This window comes from Odontesthes bonariensis, chromosome 15 (genome assembly GCF_027942865.1).
Source record: "Odontesthes bonariensis isolate fOdoBon6 chromosome 15, fOdoBon6.hap1, whole genome shotgun sequence".
In the NCBI taxonomy this organism is placed as follows: domain Eukaryota; kingdom Metazoa; phylum Chordata; class Actinopteri; order Atheriniformes; family Atherinopsidae; genus Odontesthes; species Odontesthes bonariensis.
Window position 1 is genome coordinate 28935114 of NC_134520.1, and position 17465 is coordinate 28952578.

Below are 17465 nucleotides of genomic sequence, written 5' to 3' on the forward strand. Positions count from 1 at the left end.
TGGCAGGGTTAGCGCTTGCCCCTTAGCCACCACGTATTAGCCTCGCATAACAGGCTGAGCGAACAGCGCTATCTCAACACAGGGAGCGCAGATTTGCACCTGTCTGTGTCCTACTATCAGTATTTGACAACCTCTAGCAATGGAAATGCGCTTCAAATGCCCCGGAGTTCCCCTTTAAAAGGGCAGTCTCAGGGATGGTCCCATGCTTGGGAATTTGGTGTGAAAATCTGATATGAAGGGCTCTCTACGAAGCATCAATATGTGACGAGCTGCAAATTTCAATGTGCTGAAAATGACCAAGCAAATCATATTTCTGTAGAAGCAAAGATGAACTGTGAACAGTAATAAACTGCTCTATTACTCATGATGACAACATTTCAAGGGTTCAAATTAAATTTTCAGTATGTAACATCTATTGGCCAAAATGTAAACTACAATCTAAAACTGAGTTGTTTCAGTGTAGATGTGTACAAAAATAAGAATTGTAGTTTTTTCATTAGCTTAAAAAAAGCCGTTTACAGGCACCTTCCCACAGCAAGGACTTTTTTGCAGATCTTACACAAACTGAAGGAAGAAGGCCTTCTTTCTTGTGTCTGCACTGAAGGAACTGCAGCCGACTGTAGTTCATCGGACACTCTTTGTGGGGTCTTCTTTAGTTCCTAGAGGTGATTCTTTCTCAGTATGAAGGGAACCTTCTGTGATATAACTGCATATTCATGAGGCTACATGATGTAAGTATACAATGATTGGTCGAGACAACATAAGTGTTTGTTGAACATATGTCAGCAGCACTGGAACCGGCCACCAAAAAAACCAAACAATTCTGCTCCTAAATTGTGTGACTAATGACTTTTGCATTGCACAAACCACTCTGTGATTTTCCTTCACAAAACGCTTTCTTATCAGCAACACACAAGATAACTGTCCAAAATGAATCTACATACTGAGGGCAATTTTTGACAACATTAAATCTTGAAATCAAAGAGCCACATAATGACTTCCCGTCAGGGTTCGATCATTGCGGTATTCAAACTGCATCTCTGGGGAGCAGCTGTGATGAGGGCACTAATGGAGGCATTACCCAGTAACTTGATCTCAGATAAGTGAATGAAAATGTTCCACTGGTGACCCTGAATCCACAACCTTTAGACTTTCTTACTAATACTCTCAGAATCATTTTTTTTTTAATTGATTAATTGAAAGGTTGTCATGTTTTACATACAAGTATAGAACAGCCATAGATTTTAGTATAATCTATACATTCTGTAAGTTGTGCCAAATATTGTGGCAACAGCAATAAAGATAACTCTGTTAAAGTGATCTAACAGTACTGCTAGGAGATGGAGTCTCAGAAAAAAAGGCATACATTTTCAAAAATACATTAAAAAAGGAACAACAAGTCTTTACTTTGCAGAATGGCCTATTTGCATTTGTGTGTCAGTGCGTGTTTATATATATTAGGTGTCCTGTGAGTTTGAAGCTGCTGGCCACAAGCCCATATCCTTCAAGATGCTTTCCTCCTGCAGAAGATAAGCGTTGTACTCCTTCATATCCACCTCTACATTGTCCTGCGCAGATTTGATCTGTTTGTCAGTTTCCTGCAGAAAAATCACAGAAGAAATAGTCATAAACAATAAGAAAAGTTGTCATAAACACTTTGACATAGCTTTTATCCAAGACTCTATGTGATATTCCAAACTACCAGGAGAACTAAACACTGTTCTCTAAATTAATTTATACACTTGTCGTCACTGATATTCATTTATAACATGAATGTGGTATACAAGACAAGCAAAAAAGGCTGAAGGTAAGCATAGTGGTGCGGAAGAAGGAGGAAGTAAGCACAAACACAGAAAACAAAGTTTTACCTTTATACTGGAGGTGCCATCCAGGCTAAGATGGAAACATTGAGCCGCTAAAAGATTTTGTCTTTATATTTAGCAAAGAGACTGCCAGGCACAACCTATCAATAAATCCACTATTCCCAGTGGCCAGGGTCAAATAACAATCTGAATGAATTAAACATAAGGAAAGAAAGAATAGCACAGATACTAACAGAAAGACAGAGGGGCAGCAGGCAAGAGCCTGCTCCAAATTTCCAAGTGTAAAGATGAAATGGTAGACATTTTAACTTGGTCAGAAGAAATATTTGTCTGTGTTTTCTGTTCATTAACACAATGGCTGCCAGTGTAGATATTAAATAGGCTCTCCAATGCACTTATGTTTCCCATCCACCCATTCAAAAACTCATATATTCAGTGCTTATCGTATAACATTTGCACTCTATGTGCAGTGCAATGTCTGTGCGTGTGTTTGTGTCAACACATGGAAAGGTTTGAGAATGGGCCGTCAGTCTTCTGATTGGAAGATGACCACTCAGCACCACAGCCACAGCTGCCCCGTGGCTCAGGAGGCTCAGGCGCTGGAGTGGTCTATAACTCAGGAAAGTCTAATCCACTGCTGCTTAAATGGCCGACATTTCCAAACAAATTGTTCCTCGAGTGCAGTCTTGTGGGCATCGTATGTATGGCCTGTTATTTTGGTCAACTTAAATAACAGACCCTGGAACTTCATAGTTTCTAATTTCAACACACTTACACACTCACCTTAACACGGCTTACCAATTGATGCGTGAAGCAGGTATGATTGTTGGATCGTCATATTCAGTAAAAGACAAATCTCGATGGTAGACAAAGCCCCTTCCACTTTTATCACATCTCCTTCTTGGACTCTCTTATACACAAATTTGTGTACATTGACATCTTCTGTTTAGAATTAGATACCATAGCTCACCACTTTCTTCTTGATTTCTTCTACCTCCTTTTTCCGCAGTTCCTCCCTCTTCAAATGATCCTTCAAACTGTCTTCCTCCAGTTCAAAGAATTTCTTCATACTTAAACTCTGCACATGAACACAGGAGAAAAACTGGTTAGCAGTTCACATGTTTGATACACTGACATCTATTCAAATGCTGCCATGTCACATAATAAGCAAACAGCTCTGATTTGTCTGATTTCGCTGGAGGTTTGTTGACAACTGCAGTAAGCACAAACACACAGTTGTTTCTCTCCCCCAAAGTAAAACTGCACAGCTCATGCTTTTAAAGTGAGTACGTAGGATGGGTTGAGGTGTCTTACCTCATTCCTGGAAGGAATGTAGAAAGTCTTTGGTATTTCAAAAACACGGAGAACACCAAGGTCATCTGTTACAGCCAGGAAATGCTGCTTGGCTGGAGGTGTACAACAAATAAGTAAGATATCTTCTTACTTAAAAAAGCACACAGCTCAGTGTCTGTTCATGATAATTTGCTGAAATGCAACCTTGACCTGTGTGTAAAGGATGGATAAGTAAACCAATGAAATTCACTATGCGGCAAAAAGCATGCTATAGCCACTGTAGCTGGCAGCAGTGAAAATGAGGAAAACCAGTATGATTCTGCTGAAAAAATGTTTCATGCACAGTACACTGTAGACACAATATTTCCATAGATTTTATAGAAGACAGGCACTCCTCTGTTGTCATTTAAAATAAATTATTAACAAGACTTCTAAATTGAACCATGTTTCGCACCAAAGAGGCTAGGAACTCACGGGAGGTAGTCCAGGGTTTGATGCAGGTTATCTTGGTATTGGTAATGTGTTCATGGACATGTTCAGGTTCACTGGTGTTTTCCAGCAGGTTCCACATCTCAATGCTGCCGTCCTCTTTCCCAATGAAGAAAACTGCCGGTCGGGACAAAGACCAGCATCCTGCCGTGCAACCCTGCTCAAAGTATCGTGAGAGAACCAGGGGGCCATCCTAGATATTGAAGTTTACAAGAAGTGCAAAAGAGTGAGACTACTTCAGGTGCGATCAAATTCATTTGTCTGGTAATGATTATTTTGAATTATATAAAAGTGAAGACCTAATTTTAAAACTTTGAGTGTTCATTTGTTTTTGGGGTGGAAAATGTTGGCTTGATTTGGGAATAATTTAGTTTTGTGTGCTACGTGCTACAACTCTAAACTGACTTTATTTAATGAGTGCCCCCAACACATAAGTCAAGCCCAGTACGTGGTGTTAGCTGTGCTGTTACCGTCACTCCCTCCTTCCAAATGGCAAAGTTCCAACTTCCTATCGTCAAAATAATGCCTTTGAAGAAGGGTGATCTTTGCATTGTGTTCACCAACCACTGATGAGCGTTGAAACAGAGAAAGGGCTTTGCACCTGGGAGAAAGCAAGATAGGAAGAGAAAATGCACTTTTGATTTGACAGGAATTTGCCTCGAAGGCAATCACGATGAATTATACGGAGCAGTTCACCCTCTGCCTCCTCTAGAATTCAATAATGGTTATTACATTTAGCATTCCTGCTAAACCAAAGCAGTGATTTATGGTGAGAGCAGTTATTAAAATAATTTTGATAAATTGGACTTAATGGTCCTATGATTCGACCTACTGCTGTCACTGTCTAGTTTTGAAATCAAACTGCTGCCCCACAGTTTAGAATACACTGGTTATGCTACTTTCGACACACTTTTATTACAGCAAACCAGACTACGCACAGTGCAGCCGTCCAGACTCGTCTTTCTCTAGTCTCCAGTCGGTGTAAACAATCTCCCCTTCCTGGCAGAAAAATACAAAAATACACATATTGGAACATGTAACAAGAATTTCCTTCATTTTTATGGCAGTTAAGCTGTTACAGTATTTGATACAGCCCAGTATTATAACCAAGTATTAGCTACAGTAGTTTCATCTATACATTCATCCGTACATTTAAATTTTCTTTTTCTTTTTACCAAAAGTATTGAACATTTTAGTGATTCAGTTATATCTAACAACTTAATCTTAAACAATTTAGTTCATAAACATATGCAAATTGTGACATGATGGCAATTTGAAGGTAGATTAATCATAATGATGCATAAAATTAAAACATTACTTGGTGTAGACTTTATTGCACAGAAAAAAAATTACCTCTGTTCCAACATAGAACTTGGAATTGACATCTTCCAGAGTCTTCAGTGTTTTGTCTGAGGGTACCGTTAGCTGGCTGTAGTCTGGGATGATCTCTGTATGCCCATTTTCTGCAGCTTTTTCTGTATGGGGAAACCAATTCAAACAGCAGAATCTTACACTTTAACATTTGTAGGCCTTTTTTAACAACTCAAAAGAGGCGCCATTGTCTTCAAGACATTCAGTCATACCAAAGGAAAACACAGAACTGAAAGAACAGAATCTGGGAAGCACCAGTGCCTTATAAAACATCTACTTAGTAAGGAAATAACAGAGACTGGACAGTGACGTTAGGGCAGTCCAAATTGTGATCTGACCATGAATGAGGGGACAGAAGGAAAAAGGGAGGAAGGTGGGGACCAGTACAGCTGAAGTGAAAATGTATTAGGTTTAGGTAAGTGGAGAGAAGTAGAAGTAGGAGTCAGAGTTATGAAAAAAAACAGGAGCAGGAGGTAAAAGGTAAAAGAGGCTGAGATAGCCTGAGCTGGTTGAATCCTTGCGCATTACAAAAGCCAGTCTGTCTCTCAAAGACAGTACAGGTCTATCTCTTCACAACCCCTCCCAATCAAGCCTCACTCTGTGAAATTGACTTTCGAAGGTCAGATCAGATTACTCAATCACACATCTTCTGAATCCACTTTCCCCCAGTTAAGATGTGCGTGAAGATATGAGGCAAAAGATACTGCACAGCCACAAACATTGATTTCCTTTTTCCTCAGCACACTGACGCTCAATTGTTGTATAATCCCCATGAGTGCTGTTTTGTGTGGAAAATCATGTGGGACTGTGAGAGGGTGGTGTTGTTCTAGTGTGCCAATAACTACAGATTTAATGACTCCAGCATTAGAAAAGCAAAGGTACAGAGCAAAATGCTCAACATTAGAGGTCAGAGGGAAACAGCAAAGAGCAACTTCAATCAATATAAGTAAAAAAAATCTTTGATGGAATCAAAATATCAATCACACAACGATTCATTCAATCTTAAAAAGAGTTCTGCCTGAGGGCTGCTGAAAAACTGGAAGATTTATTGACTCAGCTAGTGAGCATATTAATACAATAATCAACCAGCCACAAAAGCTGTGTTTATGGAGGGAGACCTTTAGCCAGACAAAGACAGGCCTCTTGCCCTGAGCAGCCAGGACACACATGATCATCCTCTACTGCTTTGAGCAGCATATTGCAAAGAGCTGACAATTAGCAAGGCCAGTGCTTTGCAACTATGAACGGCTTGTGTTGTAAGTATCACTTAACCGAGTGGTATGAAACCGAAGCAGAGAAGAGACAGGCAGGAAGAGAGTATCCAAGAGGCAAATGAATCCTGCCCTACCGATCACTGTGCTCAACCATCCAAAGCGGCATTAAAGAATCTAACCGTCCACAAAACACTCGTAGCTCACACAACACAGAACTACTGGGAAGCAGAATCTTTCTTCTTCACCTCTGATATCTCAAAGATTGAAAAGAAAACATCAAGCACTGATGTAAATCTCACAAACCAAGGAACAGTTTTGAAAATGTTTAACTTGTGCACAATGTTGACGATGGCTAATAAATACATAAATAACTTTTAAGGAAGTTTTCTGAAGTACTTATTGGCAAACAGAAAAATCACTTCGATTTGAGTAGTTCACATTTATGCAAGTGAGAAAAAGGTCAACAGATTGAAACAAACCCTCACAGCTCAGACAGTTAAATCTGTCACCCGTGTTCCTACCTGCATTATCATTACAGGTGTAATGCTCAAGGCTGAACTTCAAAGGAGCATATTCTCCACCGGTATCCATCTTTGGCAAGGAAACCTGACACATGACAGGTGTTAAATACAGAGAAAAAAACTTTAACAGAGTGCTTTTTAAACCCTAAAAATACACAAATGAACGCAAACATACACTGAACTTTTAAATTTAGGGTGAAAGCAATGTGACAGTAACAAGTTTCTCCAGAATTCTATTGGATGTTTGATTTCAAAGCTTATTTGGAGCGAATTGGAAAAGAGATGGACTAACCAATCCTTTTTTTCTTGGTCAAAAAATATTTGCTTTGGTCATGCTGCTTACATTTGTTAGATTTGGTTGATGGCAGATTGTTCACAGATCTTGAAACAACAGCTGTGGTACATATCATGAACCCCTAAACACTGCAGTACCCCGAATAGTGGTTTCCATGTCCTGTCCAGGTGTTTGAAGGTTTCCGGTATAATGCAGGTTGGGGTCTTTTGATCCACATTCTGCTTCTTGCCTGACAGTGAGTGGCTCAGCAGTGTAGGCAACCTCACATCCCAGAACAGTATTGAGCTTTTAAGGGAAAGGAAGACACAGACAAAAGGTCACATTCAAAAAGGTAACAAAATGCTAAACTCAGAAGTATAAATAAAAATATGCACACAATATAGAATATAATGGAGAATTCTGGGTTTTCTAAAATATGACAAATTCCAGTAACTACAAATATCTGGCTTTATTTTGGCATCTTTTGTTATGTCCTTGGCCATGTACTTGACTTGTTGTGAAAGCCTTATCCTTTCTCTACATTTTTCCAGATACACAAGATGTATTCATATCAATAGTTTGTAATCTAACAAAGTAACTGCTTCTGAATAGAACAAATACAACAGTACTGTTTCACAATTCAAAGACAATAAACACAACCTGAAAATGTTGCTAGCGAAAATGCTCCCACTTGCTGAAACCTTTGTCTTACTATGTGCATTACCTTATGTACATTGAATATAACAGTACCCTCACTGACTGCACAGCTATACACATGGTAAATTTCAAAATAATATATAATGATAATACATGTATAGAATAGAAAACAGATTAAATGAGAAGCTAGCACGATCTAGAGAAAAACTTGGTGACAAAGTCACTAAAAGGGAGAAGGAGAAACTACTTAATGCCTTTCATTCAGTGTAGTATGTTCAGGAAGTGAAAGATTAGCTGGATTACTCTGTGGGTTCCAACAAGTGTGATGTTGTTTTTATGTTGCAACAAGCTATTGAGATATTGTGGCACGGTATCTGTTTTATATCTTAAGCTCTGAGTTATTTAGCAGATTCTGAATACTTGCAAATTCTTTAAACGAATTCTCTTGTATGAAGAGACAGAAATGGCCTACCAGTCAGGGGAGCAGGTGACAAGCTGAACAGAAATGTTGAAATTGTTCTCCACTGGCAAGCCTGCCCTGGTCACCTTGTTAGAGAAAAAGTTACAAAATCAACACGTTTCCATCAAGCTCAGTGTTGTACAGACCTGATAGAAGTGAGCACAGCTCCTGAAAATATACGGGAGGTAATGCTTCCCCTGAGAGCACTTTGATTATTACTTGTCTTCATTTATCTTGATAAGCATAGCTGGTTGAAATGATTTATCACAATTGGCGATACAGGAATGAGAGATGGACACCAACTGGAACCCAGAATTTTTTCTGTGGACCAGAGCAACTTATTGAACCATTTTTTATGGATAAAAAAATCTTTGACTGATAGCTTTTCTGTGCACACTTGTCATTGGATTTCTTAATGTATATGGTGACAATAGTGGCATGTTAGAAAATGTAATTTCAGACAATCTCCACACTGTATATAGTTCTGGATCACTGTTCAAAGAAATGAAAACCTATAACATCTGGAGGATGTAATAAAAGACATGTTTTGCCAGTGAAGAGGTAGGGTGACCATTCATTTATGACCAAATATAACTTTTACTTCTATCAGATAGTCAATTTCACATCGAGCCTCTCTGCCAATGTGCTTTTCAGTTGATTGTCATAATTCCTATTGTTATAGCCTGAAATTGCCTGATTATCATCAGAGCCTTTTTCCTAACTAGACTTTCCCACTAATGCCCTACATCCTGGTATTTACGTTCACATAGCCATTAATCTAGATCAGATTAAAGAAAAAAAAATCAACAAAGAAATCATTATGACAACATGAAACCTCACATTTAAGTGTCTAATGTTCTATTACCAATTCAAAATGGTAATAGAACATTGCCAGATTTAAAAATCTGCATTGACCATGCATATGTTTAACTATGCCATGGTGTTTACATATAATAGGAGAAAAGACTTGAAATTTAGACATTAAGTAATGTTTTGCTGTAACCGCTGCTATTTGGCCACACACAAAAACAAATTAATGGTCACTAAACTTTTGGTAGGTTGTAGTGTATGTTTGGTTTCAGGCAGAAAGTTGTTAAATCCCTCCAACTACTTTACTATTCAGCCTCAAGTACCTGAAATGTTGGTGGCAGCCACTGGAGATCGGTGATTGGGGCTTTGTGACTGCTCTCTAAGGCAGACACTGCACAGAAGCGCACAACAGGAGTCTTATTCTCTTTGTTGTCATCAAGGTCCTGGAGGGACAGCAGACACAAAAGGCAAAGCATGTATATGTTAAGTGAGCTCTGACAAATCAGTCTAATTAGAAAGACTGCACAGTGCACAGTGATACTAACATCAACAAAATAATGTATACATTTTCCCCCCTAAACTTACATAACTGATTTAAAACATCTCACCACTACTGTATACATGCTGTCTAGACATATGATATTAATTGATATATGATATTAATTCTTTATCTATCAAGAGGAGGTGCAGCACATCTTTCACAGCACCCAGCATCCAAATAGATCCTTTAAGCAGATGCAACTGCCAATGTTTACAGTGTAAACACCAGGGAGGGCAGTGATCTGATTTGCCCGAACGCTATCTTCTATATGAGGACAAACTTTGGTGGTGGATGAGGACTTGTGTAACAGCTGGCATATGTGAGCTGTTGCTGTTGACTCTGTGGAATTAAGAGCAAACAAGGACAAAGAGAATGGCAGAGGGCACCGAGGGTGGGAGAGGGGTAGCAAAAGAGAATAAAGTGGTGAGGCGAGGGATGGAGACAGCTGTTCCACTGTAGAGGCAATAAAAACACACAAAGCAAATGTGGGCTTGCATGATGGGGGCATATTGTATGTGTCTATTTCAATACAGCAGTCAGGTGCAAGTTGTCAGTACAAGTCTACTTCTGAGGCTCTGAATTAGCTTAATATCTAATGTCTGACTGTCTCAGCTCTGTATGGTGGTTGAGTACTTTATTATCTTGGGTTTAAACATAGCAAAATGTAAAACAAGGAAGACCCGTGACAGTATAATGAATTTACTATGGTGCTAAACGGGACAAGACACCCTCTCAGTTATGTCAGTACAGATATAATAAATTATCACTTCAGTTGTATTGATCGGCTCATATGAAGCCTAAATAGTTGCTTTTATATGGTAGTAGGGTCATTTACTGATATATACTCATACAGGACTTTTAAATTAGCTGTAAGCATTTTAAACATTTGTGGAACGAGTTGTGACTGGAGCCCAGCTGCCATTGGACAAGCGCGAGGGTACAACCTGGACAGTTCGCAAGTTCATACAGGGTCACATTGAAACAAACAACCATGCACACTCGCACTCACTCCTAGGGTGAATTTAGAATCACCAATGAACCTAACATGCATGTCTTTGGACAGTGGGAGGAAGCCAGAGTACCCACAGAGAACCCATGTATTCGTGGGGAGAACATGCAAACTCCACACAGAAAGTCCTCAGCCAGGATTCAAACCTGGAACCCTCTGGCTGTGAGGCAACGGTGCTAACCACCACACAATTGTGTACATTAGAGACGGGATATGGGTACTTACAAATGTATTGGTCTTGACTGAGGTCTTATTACGACTCAACTCGGGCCCCTGTAAGTACGTGATGTGAGCAGAAATGTCCCATAAGACCACCTGAGACATCGGCAACATAAAGTATGTTACCGGAGAGCAAAAATAACACTCAAATCTATCAATCTATGTTTAGAACAGAATGAGAGTAGGAAACAACATATTCTATGAAAATAATACATGGGATGCATGAGAAGAAACAAATTATTATGAAAGTGGATGAGTTTAGAAGATAGCAGAGACAGTAAATTGAAAATTAGCACCTGGCCATTGATGCAGCCACCTACAATAATTTCTGGATTAGAGGGGCAGAACTCAAAGGCAAAAATATCATCTGGGCACTCCAGGAGCAACTGCAAAAAGCACATAAAATCCCACTTACGCAAGGTATAAATATTTAATTTCAAAGTACCAAGTTTTCATGTATTGGCACTTGCCACCTTGACGTTTACTTATTCTTGTCTCTCAATACGAGGTGCATCTTACTATATAAGCCACAAAATCACGTGCTTTTCTTGAGTTTATTTCACCAGACTTGATGACAAAAAGCTTCACGAAGAGTAGATTGACCTTAAAAGAGATACTACAGAAAATGTGTTTAAAATTGGAAAGGTAAAATGCATGAATGGATCACAGCACTTCAATACTAAATACCAAATATCCTCATCCATAAAGTACTTTTGCTACTTTAATCACTGCTCCGACAAACACTGAAACAAAGCATAACACACGCTCCACTGAAGATACACACCATGAAGAAGTCATATGACTTCACATTAGCAGCTCAGATTTATTGACTGAGGGTCAAATCAATAGGGCTGCTCAAATTTTCCTGCAGCAATAAAATACTGCAGAACTACAACCAAAGAGCACATCCTTCCAGCTATTTCTTATGAAAGCATGTCTGAAACAAAGTATCTGCTTTTCATACCTTGGGCTTATTGGGGTCAGTGAAGCAGTAGAAGACAATGAAAGCAGATTTGGAGATATACACAGTGGACTCGTTCGACTGCTCCTGCTTCTTCTCTATCAAAGCCACAGCTATAACACCTGCCACATCAAAAAGTGCATCATATGATGTCCCAACTACAAAGCATCTCGAAAGAAGATCTTAAATGTCTTTTTTTAGACTCAAGGCCAATGCCTACTTTGAATATAAAACATAATATAATCAAATGTTTGCACCAATTCAAATACTTTCAAAAACAATATTTCAACTGTTATAATCTGGAAGGTAAATCTGTTCCTTGACCAAGATGGCACTCTTTACCGTTGATGGTAGGATGCCAGTTAATGCTGCTGATTTTCTTGTCTTTAGTATACTTCTGGTCTGTGAAGGCCCGATGAAGCGGCAAACCTTCAGACACCTGTACAGAACAGTCACCAGCCCCCAGAGCCCCCAGAGCCTTCCAGTCGTCAAAGGACACGTTTATAATCTCTTCCTGTTGAAGGGCATGCAGGAACCTACAAAACAATACACAGTTTGGTTTGTGCTTCCTTCTAGAAGTAAATGTATCTATCTATTTCCTTGGTTGTATCTCTCCGTAGCTATAGTTACAATAAGTATTTGTGCTAATGCTCATGATGTTATTTGTCTCTTATCTGGACCACAAAAACAAATATGTTTGGGTCTTGGAAAGTGTGAGATTAAAGAGCTTGTGTCCTCAATTTAGAATCCAGGGAGAGAAAGCACCTATTGCAACAAAATCAGATTGTGGACTAAGATACTACTTTGACTCCACAAGTGTCCGGAATAGTTTTGAAGACATTATCTCTGTATCTCTGTTGTTTCTAATAACAAATGGGTTTGAGTTTTCAGAGGCTTATAGTGTGAGTCTGAGGTCTACTTTCAGCCTCTACATTAAATACTCCCTTTGGAAGCTGATGGAGGAGATGTTATCTATCATTATACTGATTCATTTTACCTGGGGGTCACTGTAATGCAAAAATTCTTCAGACTCTCAGAGTTAAGGATGTTTTCTATTTCATCCGTGCTTAACTCTCTTGGACTGTACTGGGTGAAGATATTCCTCTGAGTTTTCCTGTAAAATGGACACAGGCGCACCAAAGAGTTAGAGAGGGAGTTACGATGAAAACACTCAATAAAAACAAGTTGTGAAATGTCTTTCTATTCTATTTAAGTCTTTACAACAGATCTGGAGAAATGATTCTACTAGACTACAGAAACCTCTGCTCCTTCCTCCTGCTGAACAAAGGCATTTCATGCGCACAGATTTGTTGGCGTACCACTTTGTCTGAGAACTACTGCTCTGCAGCTTGGGAACAGCCTGTACCATGCAATCCCTCTGCATCTGCTTGATGCTGAATCTGCTGTCTTGGTAGGAGGGACACTCCACGAAACTATCCTTAGAATCTGCCGTGTTGTGGTCAGAAAAACACACTGGCATCTCAAACTTTCTCCGCACTCTTGAGAATTTGTACCTCAGCTGATGAGGACAAGGAGACAAAATAGAGAGAGAGGGACAAAGGAAACACCCATATTAAAGAAAAAACATGTAATTTGACATACTGCTCATATATAAGGTGTTTTATTATACTGCAGTGCCTTTTCTCTGGTCTCCTTGACAGATTCTTCATCTATTTCCAGCTCACTGCCAAGAGATATCCATTCCTTTGGTTCTGGGATTTTATCGACTTCATTCTCAAACACTTCTGGTGTTTCAGGCTCTGGGGGCGGCTGAAGAACACAGACAGAATTACAAGATTGCTCCATATAAATTACGTGAAATACAATAGTAAGATTTTGTTTGATAGAAAAACCTGAAATCTTCACATGCATTCACTGCTAGCTGAATATCTTATTCAAGAGCAAGAAAAGTAAGGTAGGAGTATATAAGTATGACAGCTAGGAAGGCAATCATGACAGCATGGCTTCCATCAGTAATATATACTTTATTTTTCAAAGAATTGTTTATGTAAATAAATATTTTAAAAAAATCAATAACCCTACATCGGGATCAAATTGTTCATGCTAAATGACAAACATGCATGAAATAAATCTCGGTAAAAATCATGAACATGCTGCCTGACATAAATATTAAAGCACAAGTACTGAAGATGGTTATGTGAATAAAATCTGCGAACAAAGATGAACCTTGTTCCCAAATCCAAAGAATACCACTGCCTGCTTACTTGAAGTAATTTGCTCTTGAGTTCTGGTGTCAGAACAAAGTAGAAGCTCTGACCATACGTGAAGTCTCTGTCAAAGACCAGCAAGATTTCTTCCTCTGGATAGTCCTGTTAGATGGAAAGATTTGGAATTCACAGCATTCAGCTTTCTTTGTAGCCAAGGTATTATAAGTGTAATATATATATGAGGCAAAGAAAAACCTTTTACAGCAGTGGAATAAGGATTTCTAGCACAGGAGCAACTGTTTTCGGTTTAATAAACATAAAAAGACAGAAAATCACACAAACACTAATCACACAAGGGCTAAAACTACTTAGGGCTCAAAGCAGATGAGTTTTTATGGGCCCCCAAGGAGACTCTAGTCTTATCACAGTAATGAGCCGTAATTGAAGGGGAATACATGTGCAACATATGTGTGGTGGTTAGCTATTCAATATAGATAAGACAAAGGGAGAATTAGGTTAAACTAGTTATTTAGTCTGTTCAGCCCTTATCTTGGAGTCTGTGTATCATCATAGTTTCTTGAAAGTATTGTCTGTGTGATCCGTAAAACAATGCATCCCCCTTACCATTACAATTTGCTTAACAGGGCTGAAATCAGACATTAGGGCTCTCGTCTTAATGTCCTGTATGATGTCATCTTTTTTCAGAAGCTTGTAAGGGTTCTCTTTCGTGACATCCACGTCAGCGCGGCAACCGAAGAGCTCCTGGGTGGCTGATGTCAGGACCAGGGGGGATATATCAGGATGACCTTGATGAGAGAGTTTGCTATCAATTTAGAGAATAAAATGCAGATGCAGAAGGCCATAGGTCAGAATAAGGGGAATTTAATCCACACATATTTATGGTGCTAACAGCACTGGATTTATGGAAGAATGACCTATGTTAAGTAATATGGGCAAACCAATGCTGATGTTCTTAAAGAAACACACCAGATAATCTCAAGAAAGGAGGCTCCACATTTACATCCACACAAGTGTGAGAAAATGATAATTCCCTGCATTTAAAATCCGTATTTTCCAACATGACACAAAGCTTGTCACCATGTGACTGTTGTAAAAGCCATAAATACAACTTGACAAAGGTTTAACAGACTGTCAGACATTATGCGATCCATAATATCTGACAGTCATAGACGCAAACATGATGAGGACGAATGTAAAGATGGAACAGATTCTCCCTGCTACCGATGAAAGGCACAACGACGCCTCTGATCGTTCACCTGGCCCTCCCTCCAGGTTAGACAATGATACGATATCAGAGGATGAAATGCAACCCTTAGCCTACCCGCGATGCCCATTGACCTCTTGGGGAATGCTGTTGCTTTTTACAGGACTCTTATAATACCACACTTGTGAATCACCACTGCAAAGTTTTTTTAAAAAACACTTAAACAGTCTATGTATACTCTGTCGTATCTTAGACCAGGCAAAATCCAGGGAGCACTACAGTAAACAGAGCTCTACATAATGATAGTTTTCATCCTGCTTGTGGTCTCTCTCTTCAAAGTCTTTCCACAAGGTTGCTGAGGGGACGCTGGGAATGCTCAAGTACAGCTTAAGTAACCACTTCCCAGCTGGGTGTGTCAACCTTTTCCACTTGGCTTCATGCCAAATCATTATAGTAGAAACTCACACCCTTCATTTCACAAAGTTATGTATCAACTATGGCATTTGTATTCATGGGAAATATTTGCTTGGGAGACAAAGAGAGTATGGTGTGCAATGTTCCATATCCCTCAAGAATGCAATTAAATTGCTTTTGTTGGCTGCATCAGAAAGTTATTTTAAAGTTGTTAGGCTTCTTTCTTCTTGCCTAATTTACCCAAGGCTTGACAGCATCTGAAATATTCAAACTAAATCACAGGACATTATTGTTCTGGCTATGTTTGCTTTCATCTCTGCTTATATTTTGGAAGAATCATAATTTGAGTCTGAATACAAAGCATTTATCAGCTTATTCCTGATATGCTTAAGCTACCTAAACTGGAGTGAACAAAACATGCATTTATACATGTGTAACCAGGCCACCATGTTGTCATTATCATATGATGGGAACTTTTATTCTAATTCATGAAGAGAAAGTTGATCCCTACGAGGTTAACTATTCAATTTAAGGGTTAAGATGTGGTATGGGTTAAGCGAAGGGCTCAGGTTGAGTTAAGGCTGAGGTAAGTCCCCAAGGAATGTCTGAAAGTCTGAAAAAAATAGATACGTTTCAGATCTGCTCATGAATTGGACTAAAAGCTAGGTGTATAGGCAGAAATGGATTAAATAAATGAATAACTTAGCAAAAACGGAGTAAAACAGAACTGAAGAAATCTCAGATTAATATAATTTAACTTCATGACCTAATGTATCGTACTTAGCTTGCAACCGACATATGTGACCAAAAGCAGGCATTTAGGGCAGGTTTGCTGAACATAAAGCAAATCTTGACAAAAGGGACCAACAGTTGAGTAGAGAGCATGTCCAGAGGGTATGCAATAGTACACTCAAGTTTACATCTGAAGAATCCATTTGTTTTTTTTTTTGGCTTTTACAATATATCTCAGAGTTTCAGTTATTCTAGTTGCATCCCTCCTTTAATGTAAGACAGCCTTTATCCAGGTAAACTCAAATAGAAGTAAGGAAATTCCCGTTCGAATAATTAAATTTTCCCTTACCAGTCCTTTCTTGCAGTGGAGGAGATTGTCTCTTCTGGCCTGAGTGGGAAGTAACAGTCAGCTTATAATTGGATTTCCATGATAATATATGAGAAATCTTAAAAAGGCAAACATGCATATGTTTAAAAATATTAAAACATTATCAGTTATCAGTGACCCTCACCTTTCACCTTACTGCCTGCACTGCTTGTTGACCTTTTTCCCTTTTTAGGCGCCATTCTTGCTAATCGGTAAGGCAATTTTTCTATGGAAAAAATTCAAAACAAACAAAAATTAAATTCCTAGAAGTAGCGACAACATTTCATGTCTCTGAATTTACATTTCGATCACTGACTGTCAATGGGCTTAAACTCACACACAATGGGAGTTGAGCATGCTTTGAAATGCCCCAGAGGTCATTATTAATGGCTGTGGCGACATCTTGTGGAAAGTAAGAGAAATGCCCTGTAGGTCTTAATGTTCCTTCATTTCCTTCACTCGTTTTCAGCAAATTTTATACACCAATTTGTCCCTTTTTATGCAAGAGTTATGGAGGAAATGTCCCTCATCTTTTGCCCATCAATCAATTTGGTAAGAATCAATAACACATTGCAATATGATTTGGAAAAGTCAAACTTAACTCTTGTAATTCAATGCTACTCCTGCAATCAAGTGTATGAAGTCTCTTTTCCTCTTATGTGTTTTTGTTTTTTTAAGGGAGTAACCTTCTTAAATCTACAGACTTTGAACAACAATAATTCAATAAAATGTCCACATGTTGAAGCCCTTGCTTTTCCTCTTTGGCTCTTCCGGTGTGTACCCACTGAAATCTACACCTTTTATCCGTAAAAATGTTTTTGAAGAACATGATTAGATTAATCTGACCACTACATAAATATGTACGGGATTTTAATCACGTGTTTAGTGAATGTGGAGTTAATTTGACCACTTCACAA

At 38.9% G+C, this 17465-nt stretch overlaps 1 protein-coding gene across 1 annotated transcript; it reads right to left on the bottom strand.

Moving 5' to 3' along the window:
* Nucleotides 1-1211: 1211 nt before the first annotated feature.
* Nucleotides 1212-16769, bottom strand: dnai3 (dynein axonemal intermediate chain 3). Its single transcript, XM_075484550.1, has 23 exons — nucleotides 16694-16769; nucleotides 16531-16569; nucleotides 15153-15216; nucleotides 14435-14633; nucleotides 13868-13972; nucleotides 13276-13412; nucleotides 12962-13156; nucleotides 12640-12756; nucleotides 11985-12178; nucleotides 11646-11764; nucleotides 10978-11067; nucleotides 10688-10777; nucleotides 9236-9355; nucleotides 8115-8188; nucleotides 7144-7291; nucleotides 6712-6796; nucleotides 4959-5068; nucleotides 4544-4604; nucleotides 4076-4206; nucleotides 3591-3798; nucleotides 3138-3229; nucleotides 2794-2901; nucleotides 1212-1598 (listed from the first exon to the last, which is right to left on the bottom strand). The coding sequence occupies exons 1-23, from the start codon at nucleotides 16746-16748 to the stop codon at nucleotides 1458-1460; spliced, it is 2682 nt and encodes an 893-aa protein (XP_075340665.1). The 5' UTR covers nucleotides 16749-16769; the 3' UTR covers nucleotides 1212-1457.
* Nucleotides 16770-17465: the final 696 nt, after the last annotated feature.